The sequence below is a fragment of the Brienomyrus brachyistius genome, chromosome 20 (genome assembly GCF_023856365.1).
Source record: "Brienomyrus brachyistius isolate T26 chromosome 20, BBRACH_0.4, whole genome shotgun sequence".
In the NCBI taxonomy this organism is placed as follows: Eukaryota; Metazoa; Chordata; class Actinopteri; order Osteoglossiformes; family Mormyridae; genus Brienomyrus; species Brienomyrus brachyistius.
The window spans coordinates 14,734,071-14,758,251 of record NC_064552.1 but is presented as its reverse complement, the minus strand read 5'-3'; the positions used below and the strand labels follow the sequence as shown (position 1 = coordinate 14,758,251).

The 24,181-nt window shown below is 41.9% G+C and overlaps 2 protein-coding genes across 5 annotated transcripts; one reads left to right on the top strand and one right to left on the bottom strand.

The window, feature by feature from the left end:
- Positions 1 to 2,715: 2,715 nt before the first annotated feature.
- Positions 2,716 to 4,977, bottom strand: LOC125715478 (protein dpy-30 homolog). 2 transcript variants are annotated; one of them, XM_048987018.1, is made up of 5 exons: positions 4,885 to 4,977; positions 3,833 to 3,873; positions 3,683 to 3,730; positions 3,453 to 3,595; positions 2,716 to 3,071 (listed from the first exon to the last, which is right to left on the bottom strand). In XM_048987018.1, the coding sequence occupies exons 1-5, from the start codon at positions 4,892 to 4,894 to the stop codon at positions 2,999 to 3,001; spliced, it is 315 nt and encodes a 104-aa protein (XP_048842975.1). In that variant the 5' UTR covers positions 4,895 to 4,977; the 3' UTR covers positions 2,716 to 2,998. The 2 variants fall into 2 exon arrangements, with proteins under 2 accessions (XP_048842975.1, XP_048842976.1); XM_048987019.1 differs by having other exon boundaries at positions 4,809 to 4,926.
- Positions 4,978 to 5,630: 653 nt separating this feature from the next.
- LOC125715475 (spastin-like) lies at positions 5,631 to 23,950 on the top strand. Of its 3 annotated transcripts, none has more exons than XM_048987010.1 (17): positions 5,636 to 6,122; positions 10,823 to 10,906; positions 12,145 to 12,228; positions 13,226 to 13,309; positions 15,107 to 15,291; positions 16,230 to 16,369; positions 16,453 to 16,546; positions 16,684 to 16,758; positions 18,889 to 18,960; positions 19,043 to 19,118; positions 19,272 to 19,363; positions 19,506 to 19,585; positions 20,252 to 20,294; positions 20,435 to 20,514; positions 20,637 to 20,707; positions 21,366 to 21,406; positions 21,530 to 23,417. In XM_048987010.1, the coding sequence occupies exons 1-17, from the start codon at positions 5,774 to 5,776 to the stop codon at positions 21,653 to 21,655; spliced, it is 1,776 nt and encodes a 591-aa protein (XP_048842967.1). In that variant the 5' UTR covers positions 5,636 to 5,773; the 3' UTR covers positions 21,656 to 23,417. The 3 variants fall into 3 exon arrangements, with proteins under 3 accessions (XP_048842968.1, XP_048842967.1, XP_048842969.1); XM_048987012.1 differs by lacking the exon at positions 5,636 to 6,122 and adding an exon at positions 7,738 to 7,860 and having other exon boundaries at positions 21,530 to 23,950; XM_048987011.1 differs by lacking the exon at positions 13,226 to 13,309 and having other exon boundaries at positions 5,631 to 6,122; positions 21,530 to 23,950.
- Positions 23,951 to 24,181: the final 231 nt, after the last annotated feature.

The following is a 24,181-nucleotide window of genomic DNA, read 5'->3' as shown; positions in this document are numbered from 1 at the left end:
TTCATTGGGCAGTAATCCATCGTACTTCTTCTATTGGTTGCAAGCGTTAGGCAGGTAGGGGCGTGACTTTGAGCTGTGCCTATGAATTACGTAAGGCTCATTTGATTGGAAGACAGAATCATTTTCCGATTATTTGGTTTGCGGAGAATTTAACAAGTGTATGTTTCGGACGTATAAGGCAGCGGCAAAAAACAGAAACTGCTGGGATAGGTAGACATGTTCCCGTTTAATCTTTTATTAACTTAAGAGTGAAAAGTATTGGACGGATTATCCTTTTTCGATGTTTCGCAAAATTTGTTGATATTGAGTTTTGATGAGGAAATGTGCATTCTTATTTGGGTATTTGTTTCTGCATATCGGCATGCTGTTTTTCCATAATGTTTGTGTGTTTGGGATCATGAGAAGATCCTTCCGTTTTCCACACTTTAGCCTGTATAGTCTTGTATCTGTACCTTTTGGCAAATTCCAATCTGGCTTTCCTTTTTTTAAATGCTGTACTACATATAAACATTTTACAAACACATCTTAGGAAATAGTTCACTGTGACAATAAAAATGGTAGAAGAAAAATAAAAACAACAGAAAAGGAATACAATACAATGCTCGAGGAAGAACATGGGAGAGGAGAATAAAAAATGTACATTGTATAAATTAAAGTCACTGCATATGGAGAGTCTTCACAGCTTTTGCATTTTTACTGGATGTCAAGGTTACAACATACGACCAATCTGGCTTTCCTGTTATCATAGTTAATAAGTTGTTTGCATCTTCTAGTGTAGCCTCTGTGCTTTTGTTCTAGAAGTCATCTGTGAACAGTGGATTGTGTTACCATCACTCCTGTCCTCTGGGGGTGATTGGTGATGTCACTAACAGTTGTTTTAGACATGTCCTTGGTCTACCAGTTTGACGTCTGGTGCTTAGTTCACCACTGATTTATTTCCTCTTCTGGACATTCCAAATAGTTGCACTGCTCAACGTTTGTACAATGGCTGATGGATTTTCCATCTTCTCACAGCTTCAAAATTGCTTTTCTCCCATAGATAGTACTCTGGTCTTCATGTTGGTTACACCTTTTGAATGCAGTCTGCACAGGCAAAACCCGGAGCTGAAACTAACAGTAGATATTCTGTACTATGTGTTTTTGAGGAAGCAGTGTAATTGGATACACCTGTGTATCAGAAACACCTGTCAGTCACATGTTCCAATAATTTTGCTTACCTAAAAATTTGTTGTCCCACTACAAACGTCAAAAAGTTGTTCAACATATCTACATGTAAATACCTGAAAATAAAAGTTGAATTACTGATCACTTGTCTCATATTTATCTTTTGATGTCAAACCCAAATGTTTTCAGTGTAGAGCAAAAGTAAAGGCCTCTCTGTTCCAATATGTTTGGAGGGGACTGTACATGTATCTGTTGCATCCACTACTAGGCCCAAGCCATGTGTGAGACTGTATACATTGCTCCATAAATATTCGCATAACAGGCATTTTAGGTTCTTGTCCTATTAGATATTCTTAGCAACCTAAACAGCATTCTTTTGCTAGCAGTCTTCAGGAAAGCCACCCCAACCACTCCATCACGCTTGGTCCTGATGTTGACTTCTAGTGCATAAGTACTGGTTAGAGAAACATTGTAGCTACTTCTCAAATAAAAGAGAATTCACACTTACAAATTCAGCAACTTCCCAATGTTTTAAGATGTAGTTATTTGAAAAGTAGTCACCTTGTGTCCTTTCATTATGATGCTTCATGGTTCTTTCTGATAATGATTCACATTCATGCATATTAGACTGTCAAATAAACTGTGCTAGATGAAATACAATTTTAATAGGGTCAGTGTTTTTATATTCATTTAATATTTAATTCACTAACCACCAGGGGGCGATGTGTGACTCAGCAGGCAAAGGCTCTATGCCTGTGATCAGATGGTCACCAATCCAAGCCCCAGCCTCAGCAGAATAGTTACATGTCCTCTGACCCTCGAGCAAGTCCCCCCAGCTCCAGGGGTGTTGCACACTGGCCAGCCCTGCAGCGTAACCCCCCAGCTTGTTCTTACCTGCGTATGTGTCTGTATCTCATGGAAAGGAAAAGGTGGAGGCAAAGGGACACAGTCCAATGCACTTGTGCCAATGGCAAGTAAAGGATAATTTGTTTCATATTCAGGGGGCGGCGTGGTGGTGCAGTGGTTAGCACTGTTGCCTCACACCTCTGGGACCCTGGGTTGCACGTGTGTGGAGTTTGCATGTTCTCCCCATGTGAGTGTGCCCTGTGATGGGCTGCCCCTCCGTCCTGGGTTGTCCTTACCTCGTACTTTCATATTCACATAGTTAAGTTGTGAGGAAAATCTGTTAAAAATCAACATCATTATGTTCCATGCTATTCAGCACAACTTGGTTAAGAGATGGGTTAAGAGGCTACTGGTTTGAACCTCATTGCCAGCTAAATTGTCATATCAGTACTGAGACCTTGTGCAAGACTCCAAGCTTCACACTCACCTGTATGCATGTGTATAAAAGGCAAGTAAGATGGGATATGTGAAAGCCCATGAATCTCCATGTACATGCACTTCTTGTTACAATTAAGTATCGATTAAAATGACTGAATTACATGCAAGACAGTACGAGAGCATTCAATAAATAAATGACATTAAATCAACTAGAAAAAAAAACAGGTTTGTAATTCCCACATAATTTTATCAAGAATACTCCCAGTATTCAAAAATAAACTACTTCTGTTTATCCTCTTAACATTGAAACACTGATTTCAATACTAAACATATGGTGTTACTCCAGCGCAAACTGCAGGATCACGTCTTAGCATTTCTGTGCATAACTACGAACAAAAGTAACTTTGCCCATATAGCATCTACTTTATTACCGTTTTAAAAGAACTGTACAGTGAGCAGTCACGTTAACAGAAAAGTAATGGGTCTTTAGTAAAACAAAAGAAAGGAAAAAAGCACAGCAACTCGAGCTTTTCGGTTGCTTTCACTGAAGTCAATTTCGATCTTCGAACTGTGACTTGTTCTTGAGGAGATAAGCTGCTAAATACTCAATGGGGTTTGGAGGTCTATGGAAAAACAGAAGAATACATTTTAAAAAGTCAACATGAAAGTGTCCAGTACAGCACAGGAGGTAAGAAGTTTTTCCATTCATTTTCTTTGGAGTGAGACTCTTGTATTGGGATTTATCTTTGTAATTTTTCTGGGCAACAGGGTTCCATTATCTTTGTGAATGTACTTATGTATAAAAATCTTAATTAACTGTCCTGCGATGGGCTGGTCCCCCATCCAGGGTTGTTCCCTGCCTGCCTTGTGCCCATTGCTTCGGGGATAGGCTCCGGACCCCCCGCTACCCAGTAGGATAAGCGGTTTGGAAAAATGGATGGATGGATGGATCTTAATTAACATGAAACAGAAGTGAATGACTTAAAATATCTACAGAAAACTACCTTTCCTTAGCCAGGACTGAAAGGCCCTGTAGAAGAATTGGCACAACAGTCTGGTCCAAATACGCCCGCGTAGGAAGCGACTGCAGGTCCACCTTCTGTTTCGAAGACTTCTCTGCATTGGATTTCTCATTCTCTGCTATCCTCTAAAGAAACAAAACATAACAAGCAAACTAAATGACTTTCACGGGGATACCCTGCTTGCATGATGAACACAACCGAGTATTCTGTACCTGTACATTTTCTGTGAGACCATATTCTGCATGTGGGTTTTCTACCGCCTTAAAAAGAAAAGGTATTTTAGAGAGAGTTGCAAAACCAGTGATTCTCAATATATATATTTAAAGCACAGCCCTGTGAATAAATAATCTATCATTACTTACAGGTGTGTGACCCTCCATGCTCTGTTCGGCATCAGTGTGATCTAGGAGAATCAATAGCCTTAAATATACAGACATATTCTTGTAGAATGTAAAACTTGCTTAATATACCTTAACTAGATTTATAAACAATTTAGGGCTGCGTGGTATACAGTACGCATGCGCGATTATCACATCGCATTTGTCGGCACTGCTTGTTGACAGTTCGTGGCAACACAAACTCATTCGATACGTTCTTTGGTACGTAATACAAACTTATTTATTAAGTCCCATTGGGTATAGTTCAATTTACGTAATTTCATCCCCTTTTTTGCTTTATAAATATGGCGATATTACTCGCGGAAATTTCACAAATCGCGATGTGATATCGCTCAGCCCAAGTAACAATAAACACAGCATTAAAAACTACTTTTACTGAATGGTTTTACTCAAAGCAACTAACTAATCAATACCAAGCAGACTTAAATTTTAAATTATTGCAGTACAAATAAACGGACGCTGTCATTCATTCATAACGTGCAGTTGTGGAAGTCTGATTTAGCGCTTGTAGTACTAATTCTAACGTTCGGTATAATACATTTGAACCAAAGACCTTTTGTAATTGCCTCTTGTAATTTCGCATACTTGAAAGGTGTTATAAAACAAACATCGTACTATACATGTTTAGATGATACCATTCATCACCGACACACGCAGGTCATCCCCACTAGACAGGTCGACAGAAGTCATACAGGACGACTGATTTCAAAGTTTGTTACTATTACTAATACCTCCATAAACTATAACATACTATATAACATTAGTCCGTTAAAATAAGGGACACCACAATGCACGGTCGTCCTAGTGACGGATTCTTTTCTGTCTTAGCTACGTTTTTTTCAGGAAAGAAACGAGGTGCACAATAAGTACGAAATTACCCACGAAAACTGCGAGACGTGAATATTTTTTTTGTCAGGCGAAGTAAACGTTGCTACCTTACCAAATAGCATTTCCTCTCATTATTAGTCTTCGAAACTTTGGTAACGTATATTAAACGTTGCAGAAAAACCACTCACCATCCGCCATATTTGTTGTCGATTTCTAACGATTACACGCAGACGCGGCTGACCAATCAGAACTAGAATGTGAGAAGACGCTTCCCGATTGGCTGTGGATGAGAACCCGGAAGCTTTTCGCTGCTGGCCGGTGTAATTTCGCAGGCTTCTTTTAATCTTCAGTGGATTTACTTTTACAAAAACCAGTTATCCTGATTGATAGATTATTCTGCCAGTTTTTCATGTAAATTTACTTTCTTTACCAAAATCTTATATATGAATTTAATAATGGTGTTTTTAAACAGTAGCACAGATGGAAATCACTCATTCACGATATGTGACAGGTCTGATTTTAATTTAACATGACATTGGTCTATAATGATCCCGATCGATTAATTAGGAAACCAAAAAGAAAACCATTCAAAGCTGCTGGCAGATACTCGCATGAAAATATATAACTGACGTTGTGATTGGCACGATATAAAGAATTAACACCTGCTATTCTGTTTATTCAGTGCATTTTTGGTGAACAAAATGCACTGAACAAACAAAATGACTAAAATACTCAGGAATTCTTTGTTATATTTTACTTAAATTACGCACTAAACTGATACATTTCTGCTTTTCAATTATAGAGTGACGGAAGCCCCCTCTTCAGCAAATCAAGTTTTAATTAGACTAAAATGCGAGCATGCGCACTCTGTCTGTAGTTCTCCGTATCTCCGCCTACTCGTTTTTTAACCAATGAACGGGAGTTTGACGTCTGATCAGGATCCAGGCCACGCCCCTTTCCCTTTGGCTTTGGGATAATGTAGCTTTTTGTCAAGGGCCCGCTGCTGGGAGTAAAGCGGCGCCCGGTCCCTTGAAACGGCGATATAACGTGTTATGGAGGCGTCATCGAGTCAGGTGAATGAATTCTCCGGGTGGAAGAGGCAGAAAGAAGAAAGGTTCAGGCGGCCCCAGCGCACCGTTAGAAGGCGCCGGCTCCGATCAGGTGTCCCTGCATAGGAGGAATCTGTACTACTTCTCGTACCCGCTTCTGGCGGCGTTTTCCGTGCTGCGCCTCCTGGCCCTCTACATGGGGCTGTTATTTGCCTGGGTGTGCGAGCGCCTGTCCCAAGCCGTAGCGACCAGGGCCAAGGTGCCTGAGCAGCACGCCGGCAAGGAAACGGAGGACTGCGGCGAGCAGATCCGCAGCCACCACAAGCAGGCCTTCGAGTACATCTCTGTGGCTTTAAGGATCGACGAGGATGACAAGGGTGAGCAGCATCGCCTTCCGATGGTGATGGTGATGATGATGATGGTGATGGTGACACTGCCATCTGTTTACGTATCACATTTTTCCAGCACTAATAGAGATGTGGATTAAAAGCGATTATCTAACTGTCATCTGATATCTACTATACCCACATTTTTCTTTTGTCTATTGTTTAAAGATCCATCTTAGCAACACACTGTCAGCCCTCTAAGCTTGTGTAAGATATTCTCGATAGTATTCGCGAACTGATTACATTTATAAGTGATTTGTAGTGTGTTTTCATGCTGTCACTTGAGGGCCATATGGTCAGATTAATCGCATGCACACTACATGGGTAAGTGCCCACTTACTGTCATGGCTGCGCCCTCCTCGAATCAGTACGAAGTACGGTGATGATGCACAAAGACAACTATTCTGCATGGTTGTTTTCCGCCTTCTACTGTTTTGCCGCGTGTGTTTGTAAATCTGGGCCAGTTGCACAGGAAGTTTTCAGTCCTTGATCAGCATGAATGGATAATTTCTAATTAGCAATCTAATTTTCTATTAAATTCTTGATGTCGTATTTAATGCATATCATCCTTGAACTTTACAATTGGATAGTATGAATCCTTATTGCTTTCAGTTTTTTTTTCCTTTTATGTTCAAATATTATTCAGTAGTCATCCAATGTTTTTGAGTTTTTACATTTCATACTTAAATGACAATGCATGCTTGTTTTTAGCAGTAAAACCTTTTGTATACTTTAATTATTGCCCTTGCATTGCTGTTATCTTTCTTAAACCTGGTATTGGACACTAGTACGGCAATTCTGTAAAACACAGTGAAGACGATCTTGTAAGAGCCAAAAGCCATTCAATTGTCAGATCTTGATTTCCAAGGCAAGCAAAGTGTGTGTGTGTGTGTGGCTGAAACCCTAGAAATGCCTGTAGAGTTTGGGGGATGGAGGCATTGTGGGACTGTGATATGATGTTTACAATAGCATGGAAGTCATTAAATCATTCTACAGGGTGTATATGTTGTGCCAAGTAAAAAACCGCCCTGTTGCCAGTCTTTTATTAATAAAGCATTTGCTGAATGTTGCCATTTAAAGTAAAGTTTTGCAGAATGAGTGTTAAACAACTTACTGTAATTGCCAGCTTGGGTCAAAGCACTAAAATTTCCCTTTCGTTGGATATCTTTAGTTCTGCAGTAACTGACATTAAAATACCAGCATTTTATTTTTACTAGTGTTTCAATAATAAGTTATGTGGATGTTGTCGTTTTTCCAACCGTAGTTGTATCCTTAATTAACAAATGAATCAGTCTCGAGTAAAACCAGTGACTTTATTCCTTCGACATCATAGTTCTTGTTTAGGACCCTGCTGCCCGATCAGTCATTGGCCTGATTAATAATGCAGAAGGGGTGTAGGCTAAGGGCAGCAGGGAGCCTGACAGCACAGTCGATTTTTTTTTTTTTTTTTTTTGGGGGGGGGGGGGCAACATGGTTGCTGGAAACAGGCTGAGGTGTGCTGATGGGAAAGGGGGAGGGGCCAATGTGCAGCAACTGGCCAATGAAATTGAGGTGTGAGGGTTTAAGGGCTGATCAGTGACCTATGTTTACATCAGTAATTCTTTTGCTGCTGCATTAAGTAATGTTCTTGAGTGGAACCATACCATGAGGATTGAAGAGTTATCCATTGTCCTACTTAGGGATGAAAAGGTTACCGGTTTCATGGTGAACCACGGTAAAATTCCAGATGGTTAGTGTTACCATTTTAATTATCGTTAAAACCATGGCTGATTACGAACCACGCTTTGAAAAACTTGAAAGTTAAATATTTGTTATGGATTTCCTGTGTTTAGATAAGTATTACTTGTGCTATTTTAATGTTCGTTCAAGCAAAAAGTGCACTATAGCTGCTAATCATGTATTCTTTTCAATATAAAGCCAGTTAATTGTGAAATGATTGCAATCCGTACTTTCTGAACACTTTCTGCACATTTTAATAATACCGCGATGCTACTGAGAACCTTGATCATTTTTCCCACTCTAATCACGATGTTAAATTTTCATACAATTTCATCTCTACTCCTCCTGTTGTTCCTTCCCGAAACCTGATGGGAAACCAAGGTTCTCTATGACAGTCATGGGTTTTAAGGTGCCCTGATGTGGTTTCCGTAGAAACATCACAAAGGAATATCTCGTACCGCTGAGGCAGAATGCACGTCTCCTGTTCCTCCTGTCAAGTAACCATGTACTTTTAATTTAGCATTATGCTGTGCCTGTTTCCTGCTCCCCACCTCATTTAGTCCGTGTGGAGACTTGGGTAGGTAATTGTGGGATTAAACGATTTCCATAACAATTTCCCGTGAGACGGCTCAGCTCGGTCTCTACTTTCTCCATCCTTGGAAAAAAATTGCTAATGAACAAGACAAATCTGTATAATTCATCTTCCTCCCGGATTTCCTGTTTGCTGCATGTTTTCTTATGAGAAAAGTTGTTATCCAAAAAGGGGAGATGAATCCATGCCCCACCGATGAGCTTCCATTTGAGAGAAGATAATCCTTAGCTTCTTGTGTCTGACACCAGCGGAGTTAATGTGATACATTAAGGTTTTTAATATTCATCTGTTCTTTGAGCAGAAAATTGCGTCAGTCGGTGCAGAATGTTTGCTGTAACTTGCAAGGCCTCCCACACATGTAATGGGGCACATTGGATCATTTGTTGGCAAATTGGAAACACTGGGTGTCAGTTCAAATCATTATTTTAAATAACCTTTAGAGCGGTGATGGGCATTTTTATGTTTATTTGTATAATTCTGGCAGAGAAAGTGCTCTCATGGCCCCTGTGTCTTATTGCCTGAAGTGAATTTTGTGCTTTTTCTCAAGTCATTATTTCATGTTCTGAATTCTTTTAAACTTCTAAACAAAACAGAGAAGGTGGAATTTCAGATGATGCCTATTTGCTCTGCATTCAGATTCATTTCTGGTTATTCCCAGTGCTAATATTTAAATTTGACTTACTTTTGCCTAGAGGAAGGAAGCTTTCCTCGAAGCAGCCACTCGCTCACATGGTGTGAAGGGTGGCTGTGACCCTGAGATACCAGAACAGGGTGGTTTGGTGTCGGCTAATGGGGGGGGGGGGGGAGGGTCACGCGAGCATCTTATACTGACTGTTCCCTCGGTTATGCTAAGTCAGTTTTTGGAAAATTTAGTTTCTGTACTGTTTTTTTTTTTTTTTTTTTTTTTTTTTTTTTTTGTACACCATTTGTTTGAAGAGATGCGTAGCCCAGGAAATGCATTAGAAGTGTCTGGCCGAAGCGTAGCCCAGGAAATGCATTGGAAGTGTCTGGCCGAAGTGTAGCCCAGGAAATGCATTAGAAGTGTTTGGAAATAAGATTGGCTGAAGCGTAGCCCAGGAAATGCATTAGAAGTGTTTGGAAATAAGATTGGCTGAAGCGTAGCCCAGGAAATGCATTAGAAGTGTTTGGAAATAAAATTTGCCGAAGCGTAGCCCTGGAAATGCATTGGAAGTGTTTGGAAATAAGATTGGCCTGCCCTGTGTGTGTTTTGTCCCCCACTGCAGAAAAATCTTTTGCTATAGACTCCCTGTTACCAGTCGTTCTTTGGCAGGATTAAATTCAAAAGTGATCTTCCTGCTGATTATTTCGTGTGCAGTGACTGAAGTACTGAGACGTCACGTACCAAAGCCCTCCTCCATGGATGCTGATGGCTGTGTGTTTGACTTGTGGCTATTTAGCTGAGGTGGAGAGTTCAGGTCCAGAAAGTACAAATCCAGACCAAGATTTTGGTTCAACCAACCAGTTGAGTATAAAGAGTCAGTCACAGAGACTCAACTGGCTGCTTGAAACAAAATCTTGGTCTGGATTTGTACTCTTTGGACCTGAAATCTCCACCCCAACAATTTAGAATCTCTAAATAGCAATGCCAAAGTAACGGTTCCAGACTTTTTCATTCCCATGGACCAGTTTTACGTTGTGCAAAAAATTCACAGACCAGTAAAACATCTGTGTAGGGGTGTATCACAGGATCAGCATTTTTTATAAATTTAATCTTCTCCATTTTTTTCAGATGTGAACAGAACGCTTGAATGTGAAGGATCGTAGTAAGAATAAAAATATCATTTAATTCTGGAGGCTAACCACCCCTTCACAAAACTCCCAATGTTCAGCAGCCCAGTGCAGTACTGGCCGCGTACTTAGGGGGGTTAGAACCCCCTAATCTAAAGGCTTATCCTTCTGACTGTAAGGGAAAACAGAGATGTGTAAATAGGGTGAGTGTGTGTGAAGATGGCCCTCATGCATGTAGATGTTCATGCATCTACATGAAGGATCTATGAACAGAGATCTATACACAAAGATGTTCATAGATCTTCATCCAACTTCTCGTCGTAAATCTGAATGACGCTAATCACAGCTTTCATTGTTCTTGAATCGCTTATATTGAAACGGTGCATGACAGTGCAGTAGACCTCACTGTTTTATGAAGCTTTAATCTAGACTTGGTTGAACTGGTCGAAACTGGGGCTCTGGGAATCAATGCAATATGTGAGAAGCTGGAGGATGTGCGAGATGGACCCGAGACCATTTTGTGTATAAATTTATTTATCCCAAACTTATCAGGTTCTCCAGCAAGCTCAAGCTTTCTTTTGATGAACGTGTCCTCATTTGAAAAGTCTTAACCTGTTTGTCATTCTTCCAGGTCAAAAGGAACAAGCAGTTCAGTGGTACAAGAAGGGAATTTTGGAGCTGGAGAAGGGCATTGCAGTGGAGCTTTCGGGACGAGGTTAGTCACTGGTTTCTGTGGGACTCTCTGTGGTCAGAATGGCGAACAGAGCCATGTGTTCGACATGAAATTGTTTTTTACAGACCAGGAAAAGCACAGGTGGGACACAACAGAAATCAAACTTGCGTCTAACAAGTTACTGGCTGAAATGAAACACCCATTTAATTAAAGACCTAAAATCTTTCTGAGAATGTGGGTCAGATGGAACCAATCAGCACGAAAACCCTGGTTACATGACTGTCTCGCACACAACGGCCTCCTCAGCCCATGTGACTTTGTGTTCCACGTGCCTCATTTTCATTTTGTCTGAATGATCATTCTATCAATGAAACGATGCTTTATCTGCCATTTACCGGTACACTGGAATTCTTTAATTTTCACCTTGGACCGCGGAACTGGGCCACTTCATCAGGAATGCAGTGATGAACAGTCATGAGGAAATGACCTGCAAATAATTTATTGGAAACTGATAAAACATTATTAATAAAGCCAGAATTACAGAACGGTATAAAAGCCTTTGGCAGACAAAGAAAAGGCTTGAAGCTTTTTTATCTGGATAATAAGTTTATATTTGCTCAGAAAAACCCCCACAAAATTTAACATTAGAGCATATTTAAATTAAGAACAACACAAAAAATGAATACAATTTTTCTTCTATTCTTAAAAAGGTTACAGATATCTTGGACTGTTAGATGAACACCACTAAACTTCCCAAACCTCTCCTCAGGGGCACCTCAGCCATTCCATGTATTTGTTAGATTTCTTTACCAGTTCTCTTAACTAATTGGTTAAATAACTCAATGAGGCGTCGATTAGCCGTACGAGGTGTGCTAGTCAAGTCAATGCATGAGCGCTTTGGACGGCTGCTGGAAATACAGAGTGATCTTAGAGATTCTGAAATGGCTACGCTGACATACCTTGACATAAATCATAGTTTTACACAAATGCGAAGATCATTTAAGCATCATTCCGTTTCTCTGCCTAAGACTCTTATACTGTACTGTATGTCCATTTTGTTTTAATGAAAAGGTTATATCTGAATTTTCAGCAGCAAATGGCCGAGTGGACATACCTCCATGCCCCCCCCTTTAATTCAGATATGTTCCGCAGTCCATAGTTTTCACACATCCCATCTTCTCTCCTTTTGACCCTCTGCTCCCCAAAATTGGCAATATCACGGTAATATCATTGCTATTTATTCTTCTTTAATCTGTAATCTCTCCCCCCCCACCCCCCAGGAGAGAAGTATGACCGAGCAAAACGGCTCCAGGCAAAGATGACCACAAACCTTGTTATGGCTAAAGATAGGCTCCAGCTTCTAGGTGAGATTCCAGGGACAAATGTTGTGATCATTCCGACATTTTCCTCTATCTTTAATATCCTGTTTTTTTTTATCTTACCACTGATGCTGCAATTCATCAGATGTTTTTATAGCCTCTTTATTTATTTAAAAGTTTAAGCAAAATGCATATGTTAGGTTCTTGTTTACAACAGGATATTAAAGAAATGCTTTTGCACCCATCAATGAAAGCACGTTTCACATGAGTTATCCTGATACTTGTGTAAGTAGGACAGAGGTTAATGAGAAAGTGGATGCTGCCAGGCCACTGCACTGGAAGCGCCCATACATTTCATCCTGCAAAGCTTTTTTTTTTTTTTTTTTGCTTTGCTTTGGCTGTTATTGCGTTTTGTGTTTTTCATCCTCTGTGCAGTGGTCTGAAACTTTGTAAGCTTGGAAGAGTCTTCATGACACGTTGACGCAAGATTAGCAGTTCCGGGTCTTTCCAAGGCTAGCCTCAATGCTAACGCATACTTAGCACACCGTTAAATCACCTTTACACATGCTATTCTGACTGCTTGAACATATCCTAAAATGTGACAGCATACTTGCTTTTTGGGCTATTCTGCATGTTTAAAAATGCTGATTATTATTATTATTTGTGTGTGTGTGGGTCCACTTTAATTCAGCAAAACTGATCGTTACCCTGTATTCCATGTCCGTGTTGGGACAGCATGGCAGATGTGTCTTTGAGCCCCCCAGAGAGAGAGATCGATTTCCTTTTGTGTGGTAGAGTGTCAGTGTGTTACGTCGCATGGGATGCACAGTTTTGGACGCATTGCTGACGCATGCATCGCTGTGTATGTGCTGACAAGCCCGCCACCCCACTACACCAAGTTACACTAACTGGGACATTATCCCATTTCCCTCATTTCAAGTATTTTCTGTTTGTTTTACCTTGTTGCGTTCCTGCCCCCCCCCCCCCCCAAACCCCCAACTTGTTTTGTTTTTTTATTTTGTTTTGTTCTTCTGCTGTGTAGCGACGGTTCTCTCGAGTTCAGCTCAGACAGACGTCTATACTGACAGTACAGAGCAGTCCTACCAGAATGGACATCTGCGTTCAGGTGGGTGCACTGAACGCTGCATCACGAGCCAATGGCGATGCATGGGTGTGAAGGTTTACAGCACAAACTCATATCTGAATGGCCATGTGCAGTCAACAGGAAGGCTAATTAAATCATTAGGGCTCAAAGATGGGCTGCCAGAAGAATGATAATCATTTCTTGATGTTAAAAATAAGATTATGCAGAGGATTATCAGCTCCAATCAAGAATAGTCATTTCCATTGAAATTAGTAGTTCTTAAGGTCATTTTTTTTTTAAAACTAATCCTTAATTTGCTTAATCAGTCACTGTCAAAGCCTTGCTCTCCCATTCAGCAGTAATGCATGTGAGGAATTCCTCAGGCTTCTCTTCCATTACTGTCCTTGTCGCTCTTCAGCTTGCTGGTAAATGGAGAGTTTTAGGTTTCAGGAGAGTCGTTGAGGATACTGACGTTTACCCCAAAGGCTGTTTAAACACCTTGTTTAGGTTCTGTAATAAGAATTTAGAGATTAATGCCTAACCTAGGTGCTTTAGTGAGATACATTTTATATGCATATATGGCTGTATAGGTTGGCATAAACTGTAAGCTGATTTTTCTTAAAATCTTATTACTTATTAAAATCTTCCATATTACTGTTACAGTTAGTACCACTGACCATGAACATGAATTAAGCCCCTCCCAAAAAAAATAAAATAAATTAATAAATATAAATCAAACCCACCCAATACACCCCTGGACACCGTTAAATGGGTGGGCCCCCCAATTCTCAACCAAAAGGTGTCCCCTTGCCACTGACTTTGTATCCTATTTCCACAGTGTTTTTGAGGTGGATTCTGGGATAGCAAAGGTAGTATAAGTGTTTAGATTAGCATGAAATATTCCAGCTGCAATATGGGTCATTATTTCCGCAAATGGCCTTGGAAAGAAGTAACTTTGACTTGTGAGGAAACTGTAGCTGTAATATAACTAAATGAAACAAAGCTCATAAGAAGACGCTCTGAATTATTATATATTTTTGCTTCCCGCAATGCATGAAAGGCACTAAGTGATTCCCCCCTCACCTATCGAGACCTATCAGCGATAGGTGAAAATCCGCGATGTAGAAAGACCATATAAATAAACATTTTTTAATAATTTAAGCCTTAAAATACCCCTGCCGCACACTTTAAACACATGTAAACTTATTAAAACAACACACATGATATGTACATGTCGGGGTAAAGATATGAGTAACATAATAATAATATGTAATGTATACGTATGTGATTCCATGTTAACGATGGCTTTATTCTGAGGAGTTGCCATCCTCTTAGTTCCTGTTTGACTAATGGAAAGTGATGCAGAGGCTCTTATATTCTTTTCATCCTTGATGTATCGTACCGTTGATTCGTTTAAGCCATAATGGCGAGTGACGTCCGCATAACGCTTCCCTTCCCGAAGCATATCCAGGAGTTTTACCTTCTCCTAGATGGTCAAGGTCTTCCTCTGGCACTTAGGCTCACTACTACCAGGAGGCTTAGAAGATGCAGGGCGCTTGGGAGCCGTCGTAGGGCTTTAAACAAAATGAAAACAATCGGACCACAAGCAAGGTACATGATACGCAGACAACTGTGACGCGTCAGGAAATAATCCGCGATATAGTGGGGGCGCGATGGCTGAACCGCGATATAGCAGGGGGATCACTGTACATCCATCCGTGGTGGAGCAGAGTTTGATACTTGATTAAAATGAATCCAGTTGAAGGTGAAGTTTCATTGGTTCCAGGAATGATTGACACAAGGTGGGAGGGGACAAATAACTTGTATTGCTCTTGGCAGCCAGTGGAGCACTTCCAAAAAAGAAGGACCCCTTGACCCATTCCAGTCACTCCCTGCCACGACCAAAGCACGCACCAAAGACTTCCCCAGGGGGTGGCCGTAAGCACCAACGCTCGCCCAGCTACAGCGGGCCCTCCAGCTCCAGCACGCCCAGGTCACCCCCCCAGCCCTCCAGCAGCCACAGGGTGAGCCTCTGCCTCATATCTCATCTACTCATCAGCCTTTGATCTTGAGTTCACTCTCTGGCATCGATTTACCAGGTCTGGGAGGATGACACAAGCTATATGTGTAGAAGCCTTTGTACATTATGACAGCATTTCAGAATATTCTTTTATTTTTATTTGTTGGGTATAATAGGCCTGGTAAGTTTAGGAATGCATCAGCAAAAAAGCTGCTGACTTTTTTATGAAAAAATCATAAAGGAACAGAAAATGCTACTTTTGCATGTTAAGGAAAAATGTCTTCCTGTGTTCTCCTAATTAGGGCTGGTAGATGCGACCTCCATGTGGCTCAAAGAAACACAACACTGTAAAAAATGCACCGATACTGTGCGTCCTATAAATCTGAGAACTGTGAGATTCCATTTGTCTTTTAATCTGGCCTACCTCTGTCTGAGCTTGCCACTTCTTTCCCGAAAATAACCAACCGTCTTGGATGAACGTATGAAGGTTCCCGCTGATCCTTCGTTACGGGATCTGCTCGTCTTTGTACGGTCACGATGTCTAGCTCATAGCTGTGAACAAACTGCAGGGTTAATTAAAATGCATCGTATCTGCTGTGAAGAGTTTTATTGAACTGTGTTATACATGGACAGATACCTCAGATACTCAATGGTTTAAGTATAATCATGCACCCAGGCCAATTTAAGGTTGTGTGTGTTTGTTTTTTTTTTTTTGGTCGAAATATCCAGCTGTCTAGGAAAATGCTTTTTAAATTATTCTTTCAAATTTAAAGGAGATCCATCCTCCAGTTACTTCTCCAGTGTGGGGTTTTGGTGGAGTTTGGAGTCTGTTCCAGGCAGCGTGAGGCACCAGGCTGGGCAACGTGAATAACATGGAGGTGAGACGTTGCGTACCTACACAACTGAACTCTGATATTTCTGGGTTTCCATGTGTGTTTAAAGGTCGGCGCGAGAGCCGGGAGTCGGCAGAATTGTAAAGCCACGACCTCTGCGACGACTCCACCCCGAAAGAGGGAGCTGAAGAACTTCAAGAACGTGGACAGCAAGCTGGCCAACCTCATCCTGAATGAGATCGTCGACAGGTGGGCTCCAGCGTGGATCTCCCGTGGGTGATGTGACCCCCCCACCGGCCCACAGCAGGCTGACGTGTGCCTGTCCTTTTCAGCGGGACCCCTGTCAGCTTCGAGGACGTCGCTGGGCAGGATCTTGCCAAGCAAGCGCTCCAGGAGATCGTCATCCTTCCTGCCTTACGGCCGGAGGTGAGCCACCGGGCCAGGAATTCGGGTTTAGTCCTGATCCTTTTGTGGGTTCTGGTTCTGACACGATTGTGAGTTTTTCTCCTTAAAGGTAACGGCGAAGTTTATCAGAGCCTGTTTTTGTTGTTCTTCTCCTCCAGTTATTCACGGGTCTTCGGGCCCCTGCCAGAGGCCTCCTCCTCTTTGGCCCCCCTGGGAATGGGAAGACTATGCTGGTGAGTTTGGTGCCGCCCTTGTGGAGGGTGGAGGATGGGGTCAGAGCCCCAAGATCTACTGTGTGGCATCTAAACAATGTCACCCTATTTTTTTTACTGGTTATTATAACTTGGCAAAGATGGTAGTCGTTCATAAATATGTCACACATAGTCAGTAACAGAAGACATGCACAGTGAATATGATGCAAGAGCAGTGCTAGATAAACATCAAGGCAAGAATTGTAGGGGATGTTTAAAGTAGATACAGAAATGCATCCCTGCGTACCAGGATGCATTGCACATGCCTCAAAGTCACCAAGGTCATGAATCATGTAACCTTGATGAAGATCACATGGTTCTGAGCAACATGGCTGCTGAATAGAGTGAGACTGTACTCAACTTGTGGAACAAAAACTCAAGATTCTTTGTGGTAGAAAGCTGAAGTTCTTTAACCTGGAGTTTAGTTCTTGAGTCTTAGGATATCATGTCTGTTTATTAGCCCAGTATCAAACAATGCTTCCTTTGCTGTTTTCACAGGCATTTGGGCGTTTTTAAACTAACTTCACGTAACACGCTATACATTGCGTGTCATTAAAATACAGGGGAAAAAAACCTTCTATGGCATCTTTAAATTGTTCTCTGGTGTTTACATAAAAGCTTTGTGAACTTTGATTTGGTTGAAAAATGCCCAGTAGCAGTTTTACAGGTCCATTTACAACACTATTTAGTCCTAGAATGAAACAGGAGGTTTTTCCATTTTGGGTGTGCTTATTAATATGTTGATGAGCTCTGTTCTGATTGGCTGGTTTATAGGGAGGCCCTGCAAATGCTCACACAGAACCTATAACTGTACAGTGCACTACTTAATGACGTTTCGGTCAACAACACTGCATTTTTGACTATGGTCCCATAAGATTATAATGGAGCTGAAATATTCCTGTCGCATAGGGATGTCAGTGCAATACATTATTCACGTGTTTATGGTGATGCTGGTGTAAATAAATCTACTGCACTTATGTAAACGTATACCACACACAGTTATGTACAGTGTACGACAGTATATGAGCGTGTGGTGCAGAGCGCTACGCCTGTGTGCCTGTACTGTTATCGCTTTCTACTTTGCCAAATGTAACTGTAATACTCCCATTTCAGCTTAGGCACAACGTTAGCATCGTCATGACTTTGTTTTTAGCATCATAACAAAAACATTGTAATTATTTTGCATCTCAGTCAGCAAATGATTGTACAATGCCAGCTGCGTCATGCAATTTTAATCAAGAACTCCAAACGTAAGCTAAGCGGCGCGTAAATGTGTTAGTAATGAATTTGGACTCTGCTTTCCATGTTTTTGACTTCAGTGTCGATTACATGCTTGTTTAGCTACAGGCAGCACAAAAGCCTCTTGTCAATGTCACAGACTTCGTAATGTTGTTTGTTACTCTCCTGCAGACCTGAACAGGATTTGCCTTCTTGGCCTGCTAGTAAATAATGACCTTACATCAATCATTTTTTTTCCTCGCCAGGGGCCCTTGTGGACACTGTGTGCTCACGCCCCTCGAGAGGGAAAATGTATGTTGCAGGTTGTTCAGGTCCATTGGGCTTGGAAGTGGGTGGGTGTATGTTAAGGTTGTGGGTGTGGTTAAGACTCTTACATACCAGTCTAGGATTTTTGAAGGGTCTCGTCTTACTGCCACCTTTTACATATGCGGGATTTGTATCTGAGAGAGTGAGGAACAGTGTTTGAGATTCACAGTGTGTCTGTCCCATGTACCAAGCTCCCCTTATTCATTTATGCCATGGAAAAGTCAGACTTTCATCCTGTAGCACCTTTTAATGTGGCGTAATTAGTTCTACTTTCTGAACTTGCCTGCCTTCACTCTCGTTTTGTATTACTGTGGTTTTAATGCCATAGACTGTAATCAGTTCGTAAATTTTGTAACCAAGCCAGCAGAAAGAGGTGGCATGTGTTTGGGGCCTCTGTGGAATCTATCGAGTTAAACGGGGCCCATTCCTGCATCCTCAGTACAGTGAACAATGTACTGGAGCTGCATGGGGGTCATTTAATCGGAGTCCTACTACGCCCAGTGTAAAATCCACCTACTTTAAAAAAATGCATCCTGTAAACTTCAACCTTTTGTGTTTCCTGAACAGGCCAAAGCTGTAGCTATGGAGTCCAGTGCGACCTTCTTTAGCATAAGTGCTGCCACCCTCACCTCCAAATACGTAAGTAAAGTGTAATGTAGTTGCCATTCCTGGCCTCTAGAGGGTGGCCTTGAGTCACCCAGGGGTAATGTGTTACCTGCAGGTGGGAGAAGGAGAAAAGCTTGTCAGGGCCCTCTTTGCTGTGGCCAGGGAGCTGCAGCCCTCCATCATTTTCATAGGTAAGACTGGTCTCTTTGTATAATTAAGTAGTCTCGTTGCATTGATTCGTCACTGAAGTAGTTCTTGTTAAATAGCTAGCTGAAACAGTTTGGTCAGAAGGGCAGCTCGTTAACCGTGCCATTGGGTCTCCCTAACGATCCGTGTCTTTACAGACGAAATCGACAGCCTCCTCTGCGAGAGGCGAGAGGGGGAGCACGATGCCAGCCGCCGCTTGAAGACCGAGTTCCTAATCGAATTCGACGGGGTAAGTGGATGGAAGGTCAGACAGATGCTGCTGAATCATTTCCCAGAATGCTGTGAGTGAGAGTCCTGCAGATCCCCATAGCCATCCCCAGTGCCTGTTTGTTCGAAGAGCTGCATTTACAAACCCACTGCTCCCCCTGCAGGTGCAGTCGGGCAGTGAGGACCGGGTTCTGGTGATGGGGGCTACAAACAGGCCTCAGGAGCTGGACGAAGCAGTTCTCAGGTAAAAACATGGCCACGTGTGATGAAAGCAGATCCCTCAGTGTGCCTGTAGGGGGCTCTCTACCTTTTTTGTCTGTCCTTTAAAGGGGCCCTGTTATACTCATTTTCACCGTTCTTAATTTTAAATTTGGCATGTACTATAATAGATTTATGTGCTTCAGTGTTCCGAAAACATTTTCCCATACTCTACATTTTTATTCACTCACGGGAATCTCTAACTGTCTGAAGCACTCTTAGAGCGTTAAACCCCACCCCCAAAAAGTCCAGTGTGCTCTGATTGGTCAGATTGCTATACATGTTCTACCCCTGGCTTGCAGTCTACGGACGGATCCTTGCAGGTGGGTGGCTTATAAGGATTGTTACAAGGTGACCTCACTATGTCACGGAAGTGAGGGCTGGAATTCCAGTGAGGCATTTCAGTCAGTATAGGGAAGAACAGTTTCAGTGGTGAGAGTTGCTCTCTTTGACATGTGCTTTGGGCCTTTTCAGATTCTTTACAGCCACATAAGGCTTTACAACATAGTAGAGGAAAGGAAACAACCTGAAAAGTCTAATAGGGTCCCTTTAACTTCTGAGTGTTTTTCAGACTGTCAGAAGCAGAGCTGTGATTGACTGTATGGTAAGCATCGCTTACCAAACAATAATCAAAAGTTTTTAATTTGCACAGGCGATTTGCAAAACGGGTATATGTGACTTTACCAACAGAAGAGGTACGTCGAGTTTGCACTTGATTTCCTAATCTGTTCATGCGTGTGGAGAATTCTTCAGATTATTAGTGCTGCATTGTTTTTGATGAAGAGGAAAATGCTACCCATGTTTTAACCAAATGCTGAACATTTCTTACATTTAGACGCGGTTGAAACTGATAAAGAATCTCTTGGGGAAGCATGGAAATCCGCTCACCCAAACGGAGCTGGTTAAACTGGCCAGGTAAGTCTGTCAGGAAACTGACGGTCACTGTCTTTGTGCGAGATCTCCCTGCAGCAGCAGGGGTCGCTAACTAAACCAGCCCTCAAAATGTAGGTCATGTTCAATGTTTATGCATCTTTCAGAACGACTGAAGGCTATTCAGGGAGTGATCTGACTTCATTAGCTAAAGATGCAGCTCTGGGTCCCATAAGAGGTAAGAGGAAGAACACACATGTGACATTATGGGATGGATGGATGGATGGATGGATGCTTATCCAACATCTTCGGAATTTTGGAAGCTGCCATTTGGGGCCAGCATGTGGCTCAGTGGGCTAAGCCAGTGCCAGTGGTCACTGGTTCAGCCCAGATTTGACAGTGTAACTGCACGTCTGTAGGTCCTTGAGCAAGGCCCTTAAACCCCAGCTCTATGGGTGCTGCTGCAGGTGGTTGCCCTTCACTGCCAAGCTCGCTCTTATTGTGTCTTATTGTGAGATTTCATTAAAGTTGTTATTGTTGTAATGGTCTGTCTATCTCCATCTCTCTATCTTATATATTAGTGATCTCCATAAATATCTATTTAGTGATTTATATTTAATGATGATGATAATATTTCAGGCGAACACTGTATAAGGCTCTGTAAAATTTCTGAAACCTCATTTGCTCATACATACACTTTTGCAGTTGCTTATCCAGTGCTGTGTCATGGACGAATCGGCTTCTGGTCGTCTCTGTTCTATGTGTTTTCTGTAATTGTTCTGTCTGTCCTTGGGATTTGTATGGTGTTGATTTGATTTCGTTGCTTGGCTGTGCTGGAACCTGAGACGTAACGCACTGGTAAAACAACCTATGCTTTTGTCCACCTTTTCCCAAAGAACTAAGACCAGAACAGGTGAAGAACATGGCTGCTAATGAGGCGAGTCATTAATCTACTTGGATTAATAAGTGTCACATATTCTCCTGATACGTAGCACTGTCTGCCTTCACAGCGGCCAGTCTTCACGTGAATAAGTGACTCTTCTCCATTTCTCTCTCACAGGTGCGAAATATCCGCTTCAACGATTTCATAGAGTCGTTGAAGAAAATCAAGCGCAGCGTCGCCCCCCAGACCCTCGACCTGTACGTGCGCTGGAACAGAGAGTACGGGGACACCACTGCGGTGTGAAACTGCGCCCCCTTGTGCCCTGCGGCTGTCAAGACAACACTGGGTGGTGGGAAGGGGTGGGTCGAGGATAGGAGTTGGCATTGGAAATTCAGGTTAAGGTCTCCTTGACTGTCTGTCTGGTTTAGTATTTTCCTTCAAAGAAGGGCAAGCTATGGACAGAGCAAACAGCAGTAACCTTGTGCACAAACATGTTCATTGCTTACCGCTGGGTAGACGTACTGCAGTCTCCTGAATGTGTAGTTACTGTCGTCACCGACCGGATGAGCTCTCTCCCAGTCGCTTGAAGTACTTCAAAAGACCTTGCAAGGATGCTAACAAGTAGCCAGTAGCCACTCCGCTACTTTACAAGTTGCGTGACACTTGTGATAATAACCGCGCCCTATTTAACAGCTACACTTGCCCTCTGGTTCCTGCCCCAGCGCCCTCCTGTGGTTGCATGACAGCTGTGCAGTTGTGGGTTCGCACAGTAAGCTGTCCGGGGGTGTCCCACTGGGGGGTTTTTAGTGTCTGAGCCCATGGCCTCGCTTGGACTCCTGGGCAACTATCCACTGCTCAGATCGCCGGCATTCATTTAACTTTAAGATGGCGTACGCAAAGATGGCGTAAGATGGCGTACGCAAGGGCCGACTTCGCTCGTGTCTGTTTCCACGGCTGTCATTTGTGTAATGAGCACCTAGCCTTGATGTGATGAGCTTCAGCGTCTGCTAGACAGTAGAAAGATCCGTGCCTTACATGGGGGGGGGGGCGGCACGGGGCCTCCCTTTCAAGCTTCCTGGATCGTCTGAAACGTGGGCAAGGTTTTAATAAACTCGTTCCCTCAACTTTGTGTCACATTGTCGTTGCTCTGATAGGCCTACAGTGCCAAAGGAATGACATCATCGCGTTCTACGCATGTGGACCTGCATACAAATAACTTTATAAGAGGGAAGTCAGTGCCGTAGTGCCATCGCTGCAAATTCTGACCTGCAGCTGTTTAACTTCTGCATCTTTTCTATAGTTTTTTATGGTGCAGCTTGCAGTTGACAAGGCGCTTCCTGCATTTTTCTCCCTGAGCTGCGTCTGAGGCCATTTGAAGTCTCATGTCTTTCTTTTCTACTGTGAATTTGGAATAAGATATCGCACAGACCTGTGTAAAGCATTTTTGCCTGATTAACTTTTGTACTTTGATGGACTTGTTTCTCCACCAATAGAGGGCAGCAAAGAGACCTTTTACTGGGAACCTAATTTACAAATGTACTTCCACGCCATAACCAGTTATCCAGTATAGATGGATAATGGACACAATTTTACATGTAGTTATTTTTACATTTGTGACAATTTAATGATTTTTCCTGCCAACAGCAAATTAGTTTTAACTGGCCAGTGTTGCTGATTGTTTTACTATGCAACCCCCCCCCCCCCCCCCCCCACAATGAGCAACACGTGAGGGTTGTCAGACTTTTTCCTGTGATTTCATAACATTTTCATAACCTTTGGATGTTTGGTCAACCTTTTGATCCTTTATCAATGGCACATGCTGATTAAGACAAATTAAATGCGTGTTAATTCTGCTATATTTATAATGGTAACTGAATACTTGAGCCAAGTTGTTGTATTTGCCATGTGCCATTCCTGTTTCTTTTTTAAACCATGTATATATCTGCTTTTTCTTTTTGGACTTGAGCCTTTTTTGAATTTAACGGCGCACATTTAGTTTGATAGAAAAGACTTGACCTGTCTAGATTGACTTTTGTGTGTTTCTAATAAATGTGTTCTTTCTGGAGTTTATTTTGTTACTGTGTGGGAGGGGGCACTTGGTGCGGAGTTGGGTCTGAAGAAGGGGGTCAACATTATTAATCTTTCTTAAGGCACTCGAGCAATTTGAAACTTTAATGGACTTACGGTCTTTTAATGAAAATGCCGTCTTTGAACAAGCTCATTATCCTCACATTTTATCCAGTCATCAAAAATTTTATAAACCATTATATGCTGCATTACAAAAGGTGAAAGGTTTTATTTTAATGCAATTAGCATTTGTGCCACCTGGTGGTTGAATCTTCTGTCATGAGTCGTGTTGTGTTCAGCTGTACGAAGGGCAGTTCTTTTATATTCCATTATGCTTTAAATGTTGCCATAGAAATCGAGTATCTCATCAAACTGCAACTTGCTTCTCATATTAGGAGATATATGTACAAACATGATCTAGTGATTAAACCATGTTGAATCATTGCAAACCACTTTTATTTAATCATTTGTAAGTAGTGAGTATTCTGCATTATCAGTAAATAAAAGGGTGATGTCGTAGTAAATATGTAATTATACCTTTGTGAATCGATTTATTATGCTCCATATTGTGCCTAAATAACATTTCTCAAGGTCCCTGTAACTGCTGCTAGGATTATAGTCAAAGGGACACTTAAGTCTGTGATCTCTTTCATAATTTAATTTTCTACATTTTAAAGCTGTAATAATGAAGTTTAAACATAGCCTAAGGATCACTAGGAAAAATTCATTTTCCCCTTTCATTATGTTTGTACTTTATTGAAT

Bases quoted from the DNA above. Each gene is read 5' to 3' on its own strand.
- LOC125715478 (XM_048987018.1), bottom strand. The intron at 3,731-3,832 runs GTAAGTAATGAT...TTTCTTTTTAAG, and splicing joins GCATGGAGGGTCACACACCT to GCGGTAGAAAACCCACATGC. The intron at 3,072-3,452 runs GTAGTTTTCTGT...GTTTTTCCATAG, and splicing joins TCAGTCCTGGCTAAGGAAAG to ACCTCCAAACCCCATTGAGT.
- LOC125715475 (XM_048987010.1), top strand. From the start codon at position 5,774: ATGAATTCTCCGGGTGGAAGAGGCAGAAAGAAGAAAGGTTCAGGCGGC. The intron at 13,310-15,106 runs GTGGGTGCACTG...TGCTCTTGGCAG, and splicing joins GAATGGACATCTGCGTTCAG to CCAGTGGAGCACTTCCAAAA. The intron at 20,295-20,434 runs GTACGTCGAGTT...TCTTACATTTAG, and splicing joins TGACTTTACCAACAGAAGAG to ACGCGGTTGAAACTGATAAA.